At 42.6% G+C, this 20130-nt stretch overlaps 1 protein-coding gene across 1 annotated transcript in view; it reads left to right on the top strand.

Moving 5' to 3' along the window:
• NINJ1 (ninjurin 1) overlaps nt 1-20130 on the top strand; it is a 33513-nt gene that overhangs the window by 9811 nt on the left and 3572 nt on the right. Inside the window, exons 2-3 of the mRNA XM_026650495.2 lie at nt 8653-8866; nt 17160-17325. Of these exons, the coding sequence (XP_026506280.1) occupies nt 8653-8866; nt 17160-17314 (369 nt within the window). The 3' untranslated portion in view covers nt 17315-17325. The remainder of the gene's footprint in view (nt 1-8652; nt 8867-17159; nt 17326-20130) is intronic.

The raw sequence follows: 20130 nt of genomic DNA, 5'->3' as shown, positions 1-20130 counted from the left end.
GCTTGTCTACACTGGCAAGTTTCTGCACAGTAAAGCAGCTTATTGTCCCATAATGCCTCAAGTGACCGCTCTGCTCATTGTTTTGAACTCGGTTGCCCTGGAGACATGCACCCATCCCCTTTCAAAGCGGGGCTGATGTTGGGAGTTTCCCCCTCCCCCTGCCTCAGGACTGGTTGCTTCCTGCCACTGTCTGAACTTACAAGACAGCATGCTGACACACACTCTCTGTCCCCCAAAACACACTCTCTCCTCCTCTCCATACACACACTCACTCCCTGTCAAATTCCTCCCCCCTTCAGTTGAAAAGCAGCTGGCAATGTAGTAGGATGCCCATGGAACAATGGGATTGGGAAACCTGCATCATGTGATGCTGTGCCTGCCCCATGAGGCATTGCAAACCCTTCCCAAAGCACCCTGTGGCCAGTTGCACAGTGGGATAGCTACCACAATGCACTGCTGTCTTTGCCGTGGCAAGAGCTGCTAATGTGGATGCGCTGCAGCGTCAAAAGGAGCACAGTGTGGACACGCAACAGCGTTTTAATAAAAGTGGTATAACTTGTGGCGCAGAAACTGGCCAGTGTAGACATACCCTCAGTTTTGTATGTGGTATTCTTCTGTCTGAGTCAGTATTTAACTAGTGGTTGAGTGTGGTGTTGCGTGCGGGGTCCTTCGGAGGTTTTATCTTTGCGGAGATAGAAAAACAAGAAGGTCCTAACCATCTGTTGCATAGCTGCCACCATTCCAAAGATTTTCCTAGGCATAATACTGAAAAACAGCAAGGGCTCTGGAGTCTTTTCAGGAGAGAATTCCTAAAACAAGATATTTCTGGTTGCTGAGTGACAGCATAGTTATCCATCATATTTCTGATTTGTGAATGATAGAGAACTGGAGAAGCTGCGATTGACAAACAATTATGTAATCAGCTTAATGGTGTAGTTACAGGAATAACATTTCCACTTAGACACTGGGAAACTAATGGTTTATGTTAAAAAAAAAAATCCAGAAGTTGTCCTCCTTCCTCACTTTTCCTCTATTGGGATTTTGTGCTTTGCAGACAAAGTATTGTCTATAATACACATGCAAGGGGTGAAGTTTTCTGAATTGGCCAGTGCTTTTGGATACTTTAGTTTCTGGAAGCCCAACTTGAGACATGGGGCCTGATATTCAGAAGCACTGAGCACTCACAGCCCCAGTTGAAACCCACAGGAGCTGTGGATGCTCAACGATTCTGAATCAGGGTCAAAGCGTCTCAGCTTGGATGCCCCAAATTTGTATCGTGTGCACACAAATCAAAGATTGCAGGACCCACAGAGAAGCTGGAAATTGAAAGTTTAGTTTAAGAACTCTGAACTGTTGGTTTTCCAGTAGAGTCAGTTAAGGATGGATTAAGAGTTGTAGAGCTCGATCTTGCAAACCCCAATTCATGTATGTGAGTAAGTTCATTCATGTTAACAGCCCTATAGCCCTCAATATGCACAAGCATTTGCAAAATCTGGCTCATAACTTTTAAGTTTCAGGCCTCTGTTGGTTTAGGGCATGTTCTAAAACAAACAGTATTTAATTCTATCCTCTTAGAAAGCATGTGTATGATGGGAGAAATGTAAGAGGCTAACCAGAACAATAGCTGCATGTAAGCCAGAAGCAAAAGGGCATGCATTAAAATCTCCAGCGCGTGACGTCAAGTGCATTTTCTTTCATACATGCAAGGGCACAAGAAAGTCACAGAAGTGAACTTTAACATAGTTATGGAGCTAATGAAAGAAAGGAGTGCTCAGTGGTGCTGGTGTTTGCAGTCTAATTTCCAGCATGGAGAGGTATCCACATCAAAAACCAGAACGCGAATTGGTACTGACACTTTTACCTCTCCTGACAGTGTAATTGGTACTCTTTTGGGGACTCTCAGCAAAGGCCAAAGTTTGAATAGTGAGACTAAATTCCTCTCTTCCCCCCCATAAGCCATTCCTCTTTGTCAGACTTTAGGCATGTTAGTGTGGTAGTGTGTAGAAGCTTAAGTAGACAGCATCGTTTAGTGAATGAACAGGGGACTTTGGTCTTCAGGCTTTTCAATGAGGTAACTTTCACCACTGAGTCAATAAAGAGCATAAACGCTTGAGCCTTACTATAATGCGCACAAGACCTGTATGTTTAGCAAACTGCCTTGATATTGTTTTCAAACTTTACCTGAAGTGGATACTGTCACTGAGTTGCAACTGAAAGCCAGAGAATTTTTGTTGTTGAGTCATCGGGTGTAAGGAATAAGGCTTTTTTTTTAATAAAGGAAATCCCCATGAACTGGAAGTCACAGGGTCAGAATGGTCAGTAAAAACAAGTAGTTACAAAAGATTCTCTTTTACCCATACAGTTCCCAGTAAAATATTACTAAATATAACCATAGTGTGGGGAAATAAGCATTGGGTTACCCTTGTTACCCTTTTAATCTTTTGGTAAAGGTTTAAGAGAAGGAAAACAATGCAACTATTCTGATGTTGTGTCTTAATTAGTTGGCTCCCCACAGATGGGATTAAACACTGCTGGTGAAGACAGCAGTCCCACAAACCTTGAAAAGGGGCTGTAAGATGCTGGGCGGGTGGGAAAGTTCAGTCAATGAAAAACTAAGCTGTTCAGCAAACTGTTCTCACTGCTCTCAGAAGAGCCACAGAGACTGGAGATGGGGAAAGCTTTTCACAGCTCCCCTTTTCAGAGAAAGCTAAAGAACACACTGCACAGACAAATATGGTTTGTGCCCAGAGCTAGGGTGACCAGATGTCCCAATTTTATAGGGACAGTCCCGCTATTCGGGGCTTTGTCTTATATGGGCGCCTATTACCCCCCACCCCCTGTCCCGCTTGCTATCTGGTCACCCTACCCAGAGCTCAGATACCAGCTCTGCTGTGGCAAACCTGTGTGCATGCAGGTTGTTAACATGGAAGTGAATACACTAAGATCTTGTTCACATGAGCGCTTCTTTGAAACCATTCTCAGACCCTTCTGAGCCCCCCGCCCCCCCCCCCCCCCATATAGTCAGTAACTTGTCTGTACTAGATAATTCTGGTGGTAGGAGCATGGCACGGGATTGCATCACACCGCTCTGTGACCAAAGACGCAAAGTGTTTGCAATGGTGCAGAAACATGCCGGCACTATTGATATTGCTTGGGACAAGACTCGCCATCATCACATCCAGCACTGGCTCACCACGGTAGTGCTCATGTAAACCAAGACCACATCTACATTAGGCAGATCGCCCAAAGTTACACATCCAGTGGTGTAGCCCCACGAGTGGTAGCAACAGTGCTAGCACTAGTGTAGTGCTGAGAGCTGCTGACATTTTTTATTGCACGTCATCTAGACCTACTCCAAGTAAGGTTAGCTGCATATTGCAGGGATGCAATTCTCGGGGGTGTGCAAGGCTATTAAGGTACAGCACTGATGGTGAGGCAGGTAAACAGCTTTATCCAAAGCCACATTTACCCAGAGAGCTCCAGGAAAAAAGGATGGGGAATAGATTTCTTCATAGAATTGTCTCCCCACTACTCCGTAAGCTGTCTGGCAGCAGGTGTCCTCTCACTGCTCCTTATGGATCTTTACACAGTTTGGGTAAAATAAGCATGTTGGAAAAAACAGTAAGGGAGACAGACCCTAGACATGTGCATGGAAAGAACCTTCTGTAGCTGGATCTTATCCTTCCTGTATACATTTGTAGGGAGGGGGAAAATAGAGTCGCCCCATCACTCCTGCCACAAATACCAGAGGGCCCTCTGAAGATCCAGCCTTCCACTGACTGGGGGAAGGTCTCTCTGTAGTGGAAACACTTAATCTATCTTGCACTCACTGGAAAAGGTTACTATAGTTGGAATCTGTACCAATTTATTTGTAGTCTCCCCTCTGTGTGGGAAACGCTCCTTAAAAAGGGTCAGGCACTGGCTGAGGGAGTGCCACCAGTATTAGCAGTATGTCCAGACTGCAAGTGAAGGGGTAATTGTAGCACGGATAGGCATAGACGTGCTAGCTTTAATCTAGCTAGCATTGGTAACAGTAGAGATGTGGCAGCACAGGCTAGCATCCAGAGTGCAAGCCCTGCAGGAAGCCTACGTACGCACACTGGTTGCTAGCTTGTAGTGAAATCTGTGCCACCACATCTACACGACTATTGTCATCCCGGCTAGCTAGATTAAAGCTAGCATAGGCATGCCTATCCATGCTATAGTCACACCTTCACTTCGCAGTGTAGACATAGCATAAAGCTCCATTAGAACTGGACAGAGCCACAGGGTGCCAGGAGCCACTGCAGAAGAGAGCAATCCCAGCTCTTCTGCAGGGGGCAAATGTTGCCCTTGTGGAGGGGAAAAGGTAGATACCCTATGGTTTTTGAACAGTGCTTATAAAATGGAAAGCACTGGTTAAATACTTGTTACAGTGCCGTTGTAGCAAGCACTGGGTGGCATTTTACAGCCACAGAGTAGCAACAAGCATTTTGGACAGTTATTGTAAGCCCAGTTCAAGCTTTAGCATAGATCTTGCTTCTGTATCTCACTTTGCTTCAGGCTTAAATCTTCTAAAGCCAAGAAGCTGCAGCACAAAGACTTAATTTCTGGTACCTGCCAGCTATTTGCATGTTGTTCTCTTAACCACAGTATGAAATCATTTCCTGCTTTCCCCCAACATAGTATTTAAACACAGAGATTGCTATATAATATGCCTTTTTTTCTGATTCTAACTGCCATAGACAGCAAAGCCTCTGCAGTAGTACTGGCTAAATCTGTATTTTCAGCAGTTGCCTTAAACTGATCTTCCAGCATGTCAGATCTTCAATTCTGACATATTAATCCATGCATTGTTCCTTTCCTCTTCTCTTGCCAGATGGGAAGTACCACTGCCTAATGAGGGTGTGGAAGTTCCTGGAACTTTTCTGGTTACGTTCCCCCTCTCCCCAAATAAAAAGTGATAAACACCACCATTTCCTCAGCTAAAGGGTGTTTGGAAATACTTGCATACAGTAGAGGACTGCCATTTTTCAGTGGTGAATTTGTTAGAACAGCTGCATCTGAGTTTCCGAGACTGTGAGTCACCATATAAAACATCAATAGTAAACTTAACAAATGGGACATGAATTCAGTGGAGTGGGCAGGCACTAGAATATCAAGTGTAGGTATTCTCTCTGTGCCTAGCTAGAACAGTCTTACTTTCCCTGCTATTTAAAGTAGTTATTGTTGAAAAGCAACTCAAACCCAAATTACTGTACTTGTTTGCTCTATGAGCCACAAAAGCCCAAACCACAGTGCTGAACAGAGGTGCTCCGCAGTAGCTCAGAACAGGAGGTCAGTGACTAAGGATATCTATTAACCATAACCCTTACATGGGGCTGGAACGCAGCGGCCACTACAATAGACCATTTAATGAATTAGGATATTAACCCTTCATGTCCCTCCATCCTCCCCTCCCTTTGTTTTTTTAAATGCAAAAGGACCAGATTGTCTACTCAGCTAATATGGTGTGACTCCATTTATGAGCTACTCCAGTGTAATCCACTGCCCATGCACTGGTCCACTGTGTCTGCACAAGGAAGGAAGTCTTTTGGAATGGCAGGATGTTTAAAAATGTGGGAGTGCTTTTCCTGGTATAAGGACTAGGCCAAGTTTCACTCTGACACATGAGCACCCCATTGTATCCACAGGTGGAAATTAAAGCAGAATGAGCCCCAGTCCATTTACATGTAGTTAATTAAGAGTTGTGTATTAAAGTAAATTATTTAAGGCCATGTTCCCACTCCCATTGAAGCCAAAGGGAAAACAGAGAGAGCTCCAAGACTGGGCCCTAAAGTTTTTATCGTAATATGGATAGGGAAGTAATCTGCTTGCTTCATTTAGAATTGGAGCCTGGGTCAAACCAATCTACTATTTACCGATATGTCAAATATTGGACCAAGTCAGTTTCTTTGGCAGGAAGAAGCAAACAATTAGCCAGCAGATACCTGAACAGATATTGGTATGCTTCCTCAGTTATGAACTTATTGCAAAACCCCACAAATGATACCAGTTTTATAGTCCATAAAAAATTTTTTAAAGTTAATTTCAATAGAAAAACACTGGCCAAATTCTGCTGTTACACTTGTGCAACTTTTTGATGTTATTGACATTACATGTTTGCAGCCACAGGCAGAATATGGCCTCTACTGTACAATTAATAGGTGATATTAGCCTAAGTCTTTTTGCTCAATAGCTCCAACATTTATTTTGGGCTGCTTTTCCTTGAAGGTAATGGGAACACAGCCGCACAGGTTCTCACTGCTGTTCGGGAGATGGTATCATTCGAGGAACTGCAATGTAGCTTGTGTCCATGTCCTCCCTTCCCCCCCGGAAACTGAGGCAAATAGGGTTTTTTGTGTGTTTTTTTTTTTTTTTTTTTTAATATCATGGGTCCCAAACAAAGCAAAATAAATAGCTAGTTCTTCCTAACTGAAGTTTGGATCTGAAAAATTAACACTGCCTCTTTTCACCATGAGCAAAGTCTCAGTAATCAAGCCCTCTGTGTGAGGCTAAGATTACATGGCTTCATTCCCATTGCTGCTGTTTCATGACATTTTTCTCTCAGTACATTATTTAAATTGTGTCCAGAGAAATGAGGTCAAATTTTGCAGTTTGTTCTCTTGGAAGGAACTGGGAAGTTACGTGGTGTAGCATAACACATTTAATGCGCTGAAATTTTTCTAGCTTCAAAGACGACAAGCACAGGATGGACAGTGGCTGAACTGGCTTTGAAACTGGAAGTTTGGCTGTTTTGATCACAGCCACTGACCAGTTTAATTAGAGAGTGTCTTCTGCATTTGAAGTAACCTTTAAATAGAGATTTTTCCCACAGTGCTTAACCTTTCCAAAGAAAACATTTATATAGTAAAAAAATATCCCTAACAAATAGGAGTTAAAAAACCCCAAAAACCCAGCCACGACACTTCTTATAATCTTTCAAAAGAAATTATATTGAAGTAGTTAGAAACCAAAGATACGGACAAGAGGGAAGCTCATATATAGTCAGTCACACAAGAGAAAAGGAAGTTGTTTGTATAATTAAACATTCAGTAAGAAAGAAGAGTTATTAATCAAACATTGAAGGTTTATATTCTGCTCCCTCTTATGCCTGTGCAACTTCATGGAGGTGAGGAGAGGTGTCTGGGTGTATAGTTGTACTATGGGTGTAACAGAAGGCATACTTTGGTTCATGGTTTCAAGTGTGTACCAAGGGCCAGGTTTTTTAAAGAGGTCAAAGGGAGGTAGGCACCTAACCTGCTTTGAGAGAGACAAGGTGAGTGAGTTAATATCTTTTATTGGACCAACTTCTGTTGGTGAGAGAAACAAACTCTTGAGCTTCTGAAGAAGAGCTCTGTGTAAGCTCAAGAGCTTGTTGCTCTCACCAACAGAAGCTGGTCCAAATAAAAGATATTAACTCATCCTCCTTGTCTCTTTAATATCCTGGGACCAACACAGCTACAACATAAGCTGCTTTCAGGCAGTTTTGAAAATCTCACCAAGTGCCTAATTCCTTTAGAAATCTGGTGCCAATGACAGAGTTTTACTGATATCCTAAAGGATTAGGAAAGAAAAAGAGCAAGAGAGAACTGACCTGCTATGTCTACTGCTTTTTTGGCATTTGGTGTTGGAAATCCCGTGTCTTAACCATCTCCTATCACATGAGATCAGAAATGGAATATCCACATACGATGGATGGGCGGGGGCAGCATGGGAATATCCACCAGTGTATCTGCGGGGGACAAAGATTTATGCAGCAGTTTAATCCAACAAATCCTCAAATAGGATTATTGAATGACTTAGGTGGTGCATAGGCCTTGTCCCACATCCCATACAGGGAGGAGTTTCATCCAGTGTAGTGGGTGTTTAAAGCAGTGGCTCTCAACCTTTCCAGACTACTGTACCCCTTTCAGGAGTCTGATTTGTCTTGCGTACCCCCAGGTTTTACCTCACTTAAAAACTACTTGCTTACAAAATCAGACCTAAAAATAGAAAAAAGTGTCACAGCACACTCTTACTGAAAAATTGCTTAGGGTCTCATTTTTACCATACAATTATAAAATAAATCAATTGGAGTACAGATATTGTACTTACATTTCAGTGTATAGCATATAGAACAGTATAAACAAGTCATTGTATGAAATTTTAGTTTGTACTGATTTTGCTAGTGTTTTTTATGTAGCCTATTGTAAAACTAGGTAAATATCTAGATATGTTGATGTATCCCCTGGAAGACCTGTGTGTACCCGCAGGGGTACACGTACCCCTTGTTGAGAATTGCTGGTTTAAAGTATAGCCCTGGTTTTAAAAATGTTTAAAAGCAATCCCATTTATACACTTCTCAACCTTTAGATTATCCAGATTACCCAAACTTTCTGTCTCTTGTGACATAGAAGCATGTGCATCACAATTTCCAACAGTTAATACATTTGTATATATCTGCCTTAAGTCCAGGCACAATCTATTACTCCTTGGTTAGAGGATCTTTGTAGGTGTGAGCACACAGAAACAGATGAAAGCAGTACAGAGATGAGCAGATTAGGGAAATCAGTCCCTGGACCAAAGTCTGTTTCTTAGCTCGCTAACCCATTAAACTTGATGTATCCATAATTGAAATATTTTCACTTTCAGCCTAGATATCAACGCATTAATATGAACCACTACGCCAATAAGAAGAGTGCTGCAGAGAGCATGTTGGACATTGCTCTTCTGATGGCCAATGCATCCCAGTTGAAAGCAGTAATGGATCAAGGACCTTCTTTCTCATTCTACATCCCACTTATTGTTCTCATCAGCATATCCCTCATACTTCAAATTGGCGTGGGCATGCTCCTGATATTCCTTGGTACGTATTAAGAACATTACCATTTATTTTTCCCTATAGGATTAACCCTGTTTTTGCATTTTCCTTTTGGAAAGAAAGCTATTTGAATGACTTTGTCTCAGAACAGGTTAAAATTCAGCCACAGAATACAGGAAATGTTTTTAGTGTATTGGCTTCCTTTTCACTGGGGAAAAGTGGATTGCCAATAAGCTTCCTCATTTTTAATTGCTGACTGCAGGAAAATGGATGATTATTTCAGTGAGGCTGGAGGAGCAAGGAACATAGTTAAATACAGTGCACATTAAACAAACAACAACAACAACAAAGTCTATATAGGGCAGGCTCTTTATGCACCGTAGCCTCATGCAATTAGAGGCAACAGAGTGTTAAGGAATGACCAAAAAGTTATTCTGTAGCAACAGCAGTATAAGAGTAGATTACACCTCCTCCCCAACATCTTTATTACCAATGACACTACAGTCCTCCACCCCCACATTACCAATGTCACAGACTAATGGTTGTATCCTATATGTTTTCTTTAGTTTATCACTGTATTACCCCCCTCCCCCCCACAGAATTTCTTTTACATTGATGCTGTACATTGGCTTTAACGGCTTTAAAGCAGTGTGAGTGAAAGCAAAATTTGGGCCTGAGTACTAGACATCAGCATAAGGCTTGGTAGGAATAAAATTGACTTCTTTGAAAACTCCCAGTCTTCTGGGGTAAATAAGGGAACTGATATTACTGCATGTACCATAAATGGCATTAAGGAGTATTTTAGAATACTGACATTCTGGTTACCACACACATCGTACAAAGAACAATGGAAATATATAGTCAAGGATGCCAAAGTCATTACAGGTTTTGACACTAGTGATTTATAGAAGAAGAGATTCACCCTTTCTAGCATTTCTTATTCATATATAATCCCTTGAATGAAATGGATTGACAGCCATAAGCTATTAGAGAATTGTTCAAAGGCAAGATCCTGGATTCTATTTGAAGAATGGTCTAGCTAACAAACAGCTAAGGTAGAATTTCTTCACACCAAAGGCATGTCTAATCCATCATCAAGCCACCATTACTTCATCTTGACTTTCTGGCCAACAGGACATAAAACATCAGAGTAAAAGCTGATATGTCTATGCCTGGGGACCATCTTCTGGACTAGCAAGGAGATTCTAGCACGAGCATCAAGATTACTTTGATTTCTAACTTATTTGTCACTATTAATATTCATTATTACCAGTGTTACGTGTGTCTGATTACTGATAAGACTAAAGAAAACATTTAGAGCATAAGAACGGCCGTACCAGCTCAGACCAAATGTCCATCTAGCCCAGTATCCTGTCTACCGACAGTGGCCAATGCCAGGTAATGATCAAGTAATCTCTCTCCTGCCATCCATCTCCACCCTCTGACAAACAGAGGCTAGGGACACCATTCCTTACCCATCCTGGCTAATAGCCATTAATGGACTTAACCTCCATGAATTTATCCAGTTCTCTTTTAAACGCTGTTATAGTCCTAGCCTTCACAACCTCCTCAGGCAAGGAGTTCCACAAGTTGACTGTGTGCTGTGTGAAGAAGAACATCCTTTTATTTGTTTTAAACCTGCTGCCTATTAATTTCATTTGGTGGCCTCTAGTTCTTGTATTATGGGAACAAGTAAATAACTTTTCCTTATTTACTTTCTCCACATCACTCATTATTTTATATACCTCTATCATATCCCCCCTTAGTCTCCTCTTTGCCAAGCTGAAAAGTCCTAGCCTCTTTAATCTCCCCTCATATGGGACCCATTCCAAACCCCTTATTTTAGTTGCCCTTCTCTGAACCTTTTCTAATGCCAGTATATCTTTTTTGAGATGAGACCACCACATCTGTATGCAGTATTCAAGATGTGGGCGTACCATCGATTTATGTAAGGGCAATAAGATACTCTCCGTCTTATTCTCTATCCCCTCTTTAATGATTCCTAACATCCTGTTTGCTTTTTTGACCGCCGCTGCACACTGCGTGGACGTCTTCAGAGAACTATTCACGATGACTCCAAGATCTTTTTCCTGATTCGTTCTAGCTAAATTAGCCCCCCATCATATTGTATGTATAGTTGGGGTTATTTTTTTCTAATGTTCATTACTTTACATATATCCACATTAAATTTCATTTGCCATTTTGTTGCCCAATCACTTAGTTTTGTGAGATCTTTTTGAAGTTCTTCACAGTCTGCTTTGGTCTTAACTATCTTGAGCAGTTTAGTATCAGCTGCCAACTTTGCCACCTCACTTTTTACCCCTTTCTCTAGATCATTTATGAATAAGTTGAATAGGATTGGTCCTAGGACTGACCCTTGGGGAACACCACTAGTTACCAGTCTCCATTCTGAGAATTTACCATTTATTCCTACCCTTTGTTCCCCGTCTTAACCAGTTCTCAATCCATGAAAGGACCTTCCCCTTTTTATCCCATGACAACTTAATTTATGTAAGAGCCTTTGATGAGGGACCTTGTCAAAGGCTTTCTGGAAATCTAAGTATACTATGTCCACTGGATCCCCCTTGTCCACATGTTTGTTGACCCCTTCAAAGAACTCTAATAGATTAGTAAGACACGATTTCCCTTTACAGAAACCATGTTGACTTTTGCCCAACAATTTATGTTCTTCTATGTGTCTGACAATTTTATTCTTTACTATTGTTTCAACTAATTTGCCCGGTACTGACGTTAGACTTACCGGTCTGTAATTGCCGGGATCACCTCTAGAGCCCTTTTTAAATATTGGCGTTCCATTAGCTATCTTCCAGTCATTGGGTACAGAAGCCGATTTAAAGGACAGGTTACAAACCATAGTTAATAGTTCCGCAACTTCACATTTGAGTTCTTTCAGAACTCTTGGGTGAATGCCATCTGGTCCTGGTGACTTGTTACTGTTGAGTTTATCAATTAATTCCAAAATCTCCTCTAGTGACACTTCAATCTGTGACAATTCCTCAGATTTGTCACCTACAAAATCCAGCTCAGGTTTGGGAATCTCCCTAACATCCTCAGCCTTGAAGACTGAAGTAAAGAATCCATTTAGTTTCTCCGCAATGACTTTATCATCTTCAAGCGCTCCTTTTGTATCTTGATCATTCAGGAGCCCCACTGGTTGTTTAGCATGCCAAGGGATTATGCAGCCTTCTTCCAAAACATTTTTGAAAGTAGAATCATTTGCATTGTCACTATCAGAATCTTTTGATAGTCTTTGCATATACTTTGCCATCACAGGAGTGAGACGTGTAGTGAGATTCCAGCATCACTTTTTAAAGTTTTTATACAAGGCCTGTATCTGGAGCTGTAGCATTCATAAGAATCACCTAGTCAAAAGGAAACAGACACCCAAAATATCTGCAGTGCAAGTTTCAAGAGTTGACCTGAGATGCTTATGCAAGTTGCCAGAAGAGAGGCTTAGGTTTTCAGCCACAGCCCCTCAATAAAGGTCTGCACCACAGCCCATTGAAATAAGTGGGAGTTCTACTGACTTCAGAAGGCATTAGATCAACCCTTTGCTACTGACAATCATATACATATAAACATTGCTCATGTAGATTTTAAAGGCTCTTCTTTTGAAATTAAGACCGTAAGATATTTGTGTTTTTTCATATGTAGAAAAGAGAAGTCTGGAAAGCAATAGCCACAGTTCACACAGGGCACTTAAAGAACTCCCCCCCCCCCCCCGATTTTCTCATTGGCTACTATTTTGCTTAATTAGCTTTCTGTGAAGCACAACTGAGGAGGCAGTCTCCTGTTCCAAGGGTGAAGTTCCCAGCTAGCGAGGATGCATGGGCTGTGGTGTCTTCAACACACTGATGGCACCCAGCTTTGTGTTTCTCTCTTCTCATCCAGCCAGGAGAGTTGAGTGCCTTTGCCAGTGTCTGGAGGAGATTGGGGAATAGAGATCTAACTGGCTGTGACTCAATTCAGATAAGACAGGAGTGATGATGGGTTAGAGAAAGCAGCCTGAATACATGGCAGAAACTAGATCTTTAATGTCTTCATTGATTGTTACTGAGAGACTGGTTTGAGCCCCATTGGTGCTGAATAATCCATCTCTCAGCAGTGGCAGACACTGCTTTTTAACATTTACATCTGGCTAGCAGGCTGCAATCTTCTTTCAGATGTGGACCTTGCTTCTCTTACGCATACCTTTTGCCAACCTGTAATGTGTTCTATTTGGGGGCTACACCCAAACTCTGTTCAGAAGCTAGAGATAAGGCAGCTGTGCAGTAGCCCACTTGGTAAACAGAGTGGTGTACAGCCAGCACATTTAGCTGGTGCTTTAAGATCAGCACTGGCTGCTTGTGAGTTTCCGGATGTGTCAAGTGTTGGCATGACTAATAGAGTTCTGAATTGCTTAGGGTGTTCCTATCTGAGAGGCTCTTCCCCAGTGAGACACTGCCACATAGGTGCTGGAACTAGGGATGCTGGGAGTGCTGCTGCACCCCCCGGCTTAAAGTGGTTTCCATTTTATACAGGGTTTATAGTTTGGTTCAATTGCTCTCAGCACCCCCACTATGCAAATTGTTCCACACCCTTGCACTAACCATTGTGGAGATCAAAAGCAGTCAAGTGGGACCCCTCCTTGGTATAAATGGAATGAAGGCATGAGCCACTGTAAAGGTAGCTTGCCTTTCACATGCAGATATGGCTGCTGCCTCAGTGTGTGGTTGTTGGACAGATAGGTTAGCTCTCTGGCTAACCAAAAACTTCCCCATTCCCCCCTCGCAGAGTAATGGAAGTCGAAGCCATTATTCAGTCTCTTTCCCTTTGTTATAGTTCAGGCCCAGAGTGTGCCAGTTTTCACCCTTCTTTAGGGAAGATCAGCAACTCTTCTCCCTCTTTCTCCCATCCTCTCCCAGAAACTCCAACCCTGGGCTTCAAAAGAGGTGGCAGCAAGTGCTCAGTCCAACACCCCACCACCCGCCCCTGAATGCGTCCTTGCTCAAGGCCTCTCTTGCTCCCAGGGTTCTCTTCTCCAGCTATCTAGCTTTTTAGGCAGCTTCCTCCAATTGCTCAGGTGAGGCCCAGAGTGGTCTCACTGGGCTCTGAGGCAAAGGCATGACTTATATATCTTGGCACTCCTTCCCATCATTCCTTGCTGTGAGCCTCCAACTCCCATCAGAAGTGGGAACGAGAACTCTGAAGAATTCCCCTGTTTTGGGTTGAACCAGCAGCTGGGCCATGAACGTGCTGTAAAGGACCAGTATTCCCTGCCACAAACACAAAGCAAGTGCAGAATGGGTCTGCTATTTGAGAAATAAGTTCACTGTTTCCTTCTGGTTCTAAACTGCATGGAAGGTTACACATGGCCTGTCCTTTGGAGAGACTGGTTTTCTGCACACTTTTCCTTGAAGGTGCCATGGCAGCATTAACAACTTTTTTGAATGGGGAAAAATAGAGTATTTTGAAATAGTTTAGGCTGCCTGAAATGATAGTGGGATTGGATTACTATGACAAAAGGTTTAAGAATAACTGTACTAAAGAACGGTTGAGGTTAGCTGCATGCTTAGTACTGTAATAATGAAATAGGATTACTATAATTCCATCTGAAATCTCAGAGTTCTACTTTAATAGATGGAGCTGTATTTTACCTACTTCCACGCCCCCAATTTTGATGAATCATCAAAATGACATTTCTCTGCAACCTGATGTCTAACACATGAGATCCTCTAGGTACATATACATTGTTGTCTTTTTTCCCCCCACCAGCAGCCAGCCTTAAGAAACCCTATTCTTAAATACTGCAAGAAAGGAGTTGTAGTTCATTTGTCTGGAACTGCCATGCATTACAGTGATCCAGGAGATGTTAGAAGACACACCTCCACACACACAAAATGACTACAAGCATGCTACCAGCGACGCTACATAACCTGTTTTTTCAGGTTGCATACGGGGTTAACTCTCAACAGTTTTAGCGTCAGTGTAGGTGCAGAATAGCTGAAATGGTCAAACAGTCCCCCCACTACTGCCCCACAGTGCTCTGGCTGGCTTGGGATGTCTCTCACCACACGCTGCTTCTGGGAACAGAGCTGAGAACCATGGGACAGATCCCCAGAAGCTATTTGAATTGAGAGAGTTTATAGGGCAGCACTAGCATGGACGCAGGGCAAACCTGCAATGGGTCATAAACTAATTCAGCATGGCTAGCTGGGATTCACAGAACCATTTGTACTTAAACTAACTCAGTTACAAATGGGGTCAGTAGTTCTTCAGTGTTCACAATGCCCACATGTAGGGCCCTACCAAATTCATAGTCCATTTTGGTCAATTTCACGGCCATAGGATTTTTTAAAAAATCATAAATTTCATGATTTCAGCTATTTAAATCTGAAATTTCATCATGTTGTAATTGTAGGGGTCCTGACCCCAAAACAAGTTGTGGAACTGCTACCCTTACTTCTGTGCTGCTGCTGGTGGTGTAGCTGCCTTCAAAGCTGGGCACCTGGACAACAGCTGCCACTCTCTGGCCGCCGAGGTCTGAAGACAGCAGCGCAGAAGTAAAGGTGGCATGGTATGGTATCGCTACCCTTACTTCAGCACTGCTTCTGGCGGGGTGCTGCCTTCAGAGCTGGGCACCTGGCCTACAGCCATCGCTGCTCTCCGCTGCCCAGCTCTGAAGGCAGCGCAGAAGTAAAGGTGGCAATACCACGACCCCCCTAAAATAACCTTGCAACCCCCCTGCAACTCTCCTTTGGGTCAGGACCACCAATTTGAGAAATGCTGGTCTCCCCTGTGAAATCTGTACAGTATAGGGTAAAAGCACACAAAAGACCAGATATCACGGTCCATGACTCATTTGTCATAGCTGTGAATTTCGTAGGGCCCTACCCATATGCTAAATAAACCCCACCCTGATTTGTATAGCAGAGTTCGCAAACTACACATCAAGGGGCTTTGGTAACACTGTTTATGATACTGTTGCTGCCACAGCCTGCATGGTACTTAACATCTTATTCAGATTTTTCTTTCTTTTGTTTATATAATTTATGTATCTTACTACCAACCAAAGTTAGAGTAAGATGTCCTTTCATTAGTTCTCTTTAAGGGCCTGATCCAAAGCCCACTGAAATCAATGACAGTCTGCCCACCAACTTCAATGATATTTGGATCAGGCCATAAATTACAGAGCCCCCGTTTAGAGAGAAAGTGGTAAGAGGAGATTTTTAGCTTGCCATAATGCTGAACAGTCCTGCCCGATTTCACACAATCCTACACAAGCATATGCATATTTAATATTACTCATATATACATTTTACAAGATCTGGAAATGAGGCCTACACCAATCTAATTTCATCTTCTCTTATTTGTCCTCCCCTCAGCAGTTCAAGCAAGGAAAAGTGCAAGCAAACAAAAGAAAACAATGTTTAGACAGCTGATGCTCAAAATAAGACTGACTGCAAGCTGTGATGCTTTGAAATTTCACTCTCTGTTAAACAGATGTAATGCTCCTGCTTTCTAAAAATAAGAACTAGAAGCTGTAGGAATAGCCATCAGTGGCTAGGTATGGGGAAGAGGGCAGGTACAGAAATCTCATACTGGAACAGATGGAAGAGAGAGATATGATTGGGCTATCTAGAAAGGATGTACAGCCCATTCTGTCATAAGAGGCTAGACTTTATTGGCTTTCATTGGTAGATCTTCTGATAAATGAGTAAAGACAAGTTTTCTAGAGGTAAAGTAATAAATATTTAAAATTTGCATTATGACAGTTTTCCTTTTGGAAGGAAAGAAATTAAATGTACTGTAAGAAATATTACTGCTTCAAGTGTTGGGGATATATCTTTTCTGTAGGACACATTCTGCATCTAGCTACACATAGAAAGTCTGGGAGCTGCACAAATGTATCTAAGAGCAGAATTTGGCTCTTACACTATAAGAGGATATTACATATTCATCACAAATGAAAATAGTCCCCTTAGATTTCGTAACATTGGCTGCAATGCTAACTTCCCTTTTTGCAGGATGGATGTATCTGGCATCTAGCGAGGGGGAAAGAGACATATTAGGGGGGAGGGATAGCTCAGTGGGTTGAGCATTGGCCTGCTAAACCCAGGGTTGTGAGTTCAATCCGTGAGGGGGGTCACTTAAGGATCTGGGGCAAAATCAGTACTTGGTCCTGCTAGTGAAGGCAGGGGGCTGGACTCAATGACCTTTCAGGGTCCCTTCCAGCTCTATGAGATATATTTACATAAGATAAATAATAAAAAGCTTTTTACCGTGTGTGTAAATGTGTTTTGATAGTAAAATACCACTTTTCTCTTTTCCTTTGAAGTAAAATATGACCTTAATGACCCTGCAAAACATGCCAGGCTGGATTTCCTCAATAACCTTGCAACTGGACTGGTGTTCATTATAGTAGTTGTGAATATTTTGATCACTGCCTTTGGAGTGCAGAAACCTGTGGCTGAGACAGCTTCAAGACAGTAGGTAACAAGAAGGTGAGTTATGATCCTTTCAAATTTTTTCCTATTGCCTTCCACCCGACTGATAGTGCACACTCAAACAGCCTCCCCACTCCTCATCAGGGCCTGAAAATCATGTTTTTTTAGAAAGTGACCATTTCCCCCTTTAAAGATTATCTGTATGATCTCTGTAGAGAACAAGTGTATTCTTGAATCAGATTATAAATACTAGGGATTATCGATGAATTTGATACTGGATTTTAACTGCAAAGTGCAAAAAACGACTTAGGCATATAGAAGACAGTTTTGTATTCCAAGAGGGGCCCCTTGTATGTTCCCTCTGTGAAGTCATAGAGAGCATGCCTCAGGAAAAGCCACTCCCTCTTCTCAGTGCTCACAAAGCCAGTCAAGGGACTGAAAACTGTACTTTTACTCTTCTACTACAAAAGCTTTTTTACTAGGCAGGTTTGCATTTGCAGTATACTGCTATGCCAGTCAGTTATTAACAAATGAAAGACTTTATCCAAGCTTTTGGTATGGTTTATTGTTAACCCAATACAGTGTTAGGTGGCAGCAGAGATGTTAGACTTCATTTAATGTGCCCTGTGGTTTTCCCAGGATGCACTTCTTCCTGTTTGTAGGAAGCCCAACCCAGGCAATTCTGCACTACAGGTTGCTTTGATAAATGTGGTAGAACTGTATTATTCCCCCTACCCGAGCAATGTAAGGCTACTCCTCAATGTGGAAGGTACTTGAAAATAAAAGGCTTTGATTTACCCTTCTACGTAAGAGTAGAAGAGCTTGTGAAAGATCAAAATGTATGTCTCAGCAGCACTGAGAGGCTGCATTCTGGCTGAAATTCACCACAGTGCAGAAGGCAAGCCCAAGAGCAGGGTACCACTACCATCACACTTATGCCCTCAACATAGGATTTAAATTATATACCATGTACCTTGCTCTGGCCCTCTGCACAGGGGGGCATGTCCTCTTAATCCCAAATCCCTTTTCAAGAAGACCTGTGGACGAAACCATTGCATGGAACTGCCAGTAGTAATCCCATAGTATGCCAGATCCCCATGCTAATCCCACATGACACTGCACAGCCTCATACACATCCCCCTATCAGATGGGCGAGCTCTAGAAGCAGCAGCAAAGACAGTTATATTTTTTTTAAATGAATGTAACATTAAAAAGGCATCCATATACTTGCTCTGAGTGCCCTGCCCCCTATTCAAAATTACAAAGTCAGAACAACCATCTCAGTCAGCCTCATCCCTTCTACCGAGTAGCATTCCCTGGTATTACATACAAAAAACCCCCACTATGAACACTACGGTTGCAAAGTCAAGTACTCAGAAGTGAGGGAATTCTGGAATTGCAAAATCCTGTGCGACCTTAGTTCAGCCCTCAGGAGTCTGGCCTAAATTCACACAAGAAGCCTGTGTAAGAGCCAGCAATGGAAGCCAAGAGGAGACTACTAGGTCCCAGCTCTCATATCTAAGGCACTACAAACATTCTTTCACTTCTTACAACCCTTTTCCTCATTCACACCCCATACTGTGCAATGGTGAGGCAAGGGAACTGTTGAACTAGTATTAGGTAATTCTGTATTTACCCTACTATAATGCATACATACAAGGGGGCCAAATTAAGGTTCCTTAAGTAACTTTAATTCTCACATTTCCCTAGCTTTTGAGAGCTCCACTCCGCAACCTCAACTGCCTTTTAAGGTAGGGTGTTTGTACGTGGTTTCCTGGGGTTTTAAAAAGGAAAATTGAGAAAAAACCCAAATTCCATCATTTAGAATCATATCTAATGTCTGCTAGGGTCACCAGCAGAATTGGAACCAAAGTCCATTAGCTAAAGGGAGAGAGATCTGTGCTGTGGATCTAAAGGAGTCACTTCTTGTTTTGGACTTGCCACTTGAAGGGGCATTGTCATGGGGCATGACTGTCCTGTAGCACTGCAGGCACTCCCTGCCTCCGTTTCCTCCTCCCAGGTGTTCACGTGGCTCCGCCGTGCAGCTGGGTCACCCTGAGTTCAATCCTTTTCAGGGGTAACAAGTTCAAACAAACATCCCAAACAAATAAGCCCCAAAGACCAGAAGAACCTTTATCTGGGAGAATGTGAAGTGAGGGGCAAAATAATAGTTGCAAGCTTTTTAAGGTAGGGGGTATGAGGGCTTTTGCTGAGAAGTTAGGGCTATGAAGTGCATAATAAAATCATTAACACCAGTCAGCGGAGAGTTGAGACCAGAAAGCGTGGATTCCTCCTCCCTTTGCAGCGTACCATGAGATGCTTAGTCGAGTCTTGAAGCATGCTCAGGGCAATTGCTTTTGTTAGGGAGCTGTGTGTAGCCGGAGCATACTCTGTGCACAAGAAACATTCAGAGATTTTACCAGCTAGCTTCTAATCAGCTATACAGAGTGTGCAGATAGCAATTTTCAGGGACGTGTAACTTCATCAAATCTAGGTGAGTTTTCACGGTGACAGCAAAAGGCACTTTGTTTCCTTTGCCAAACATCAAATCCCTCCTTCAGGATGGAGGCACACAGCTACAGGACTCAGCAATGAACATCTTAATGGGTGTTGCAGCTGTTACATGCGATCTACAAGTCATCTGTTTCCGAGCTTCACAAGCCAATTGTGCTTTGGGCAGAATTAACATGCCATGCTGGTTTCTGTGTCAGTTATTGTACATCATCCCTCTAAACATGCACAAGTGATTCCTCCTGCAGATTTCTGTCACTTGCCCATTGACTTTGCTTCTCTCCCCCACCACTCCTCCGCCCCATGTGTGGGAGAGTTGTAGGCATTTTGTGGACACAGTTGTTTTTCAGT

Source organism: Terrapene carolina, unplaced genomic scaffold (genome assembly GCF_002925995.2).
Source record: "Terrapene carolina triunguis isolate 2854851 unplaced genomic scaffold, T_m_triunguis-2.0 Scaffold89, whole genome shotgun sequence".
Lineage (NCBI taxonomy): Eukaryota > Metazoa > Chordata > Testudines > Emydidae > Terrapene > Terrapene triunguis.
The sequence above is the reverse complement of the archived record's forward strand: the minus strand, read 5'-3'. Positions and strand labels throughout refer to the sequence as shown.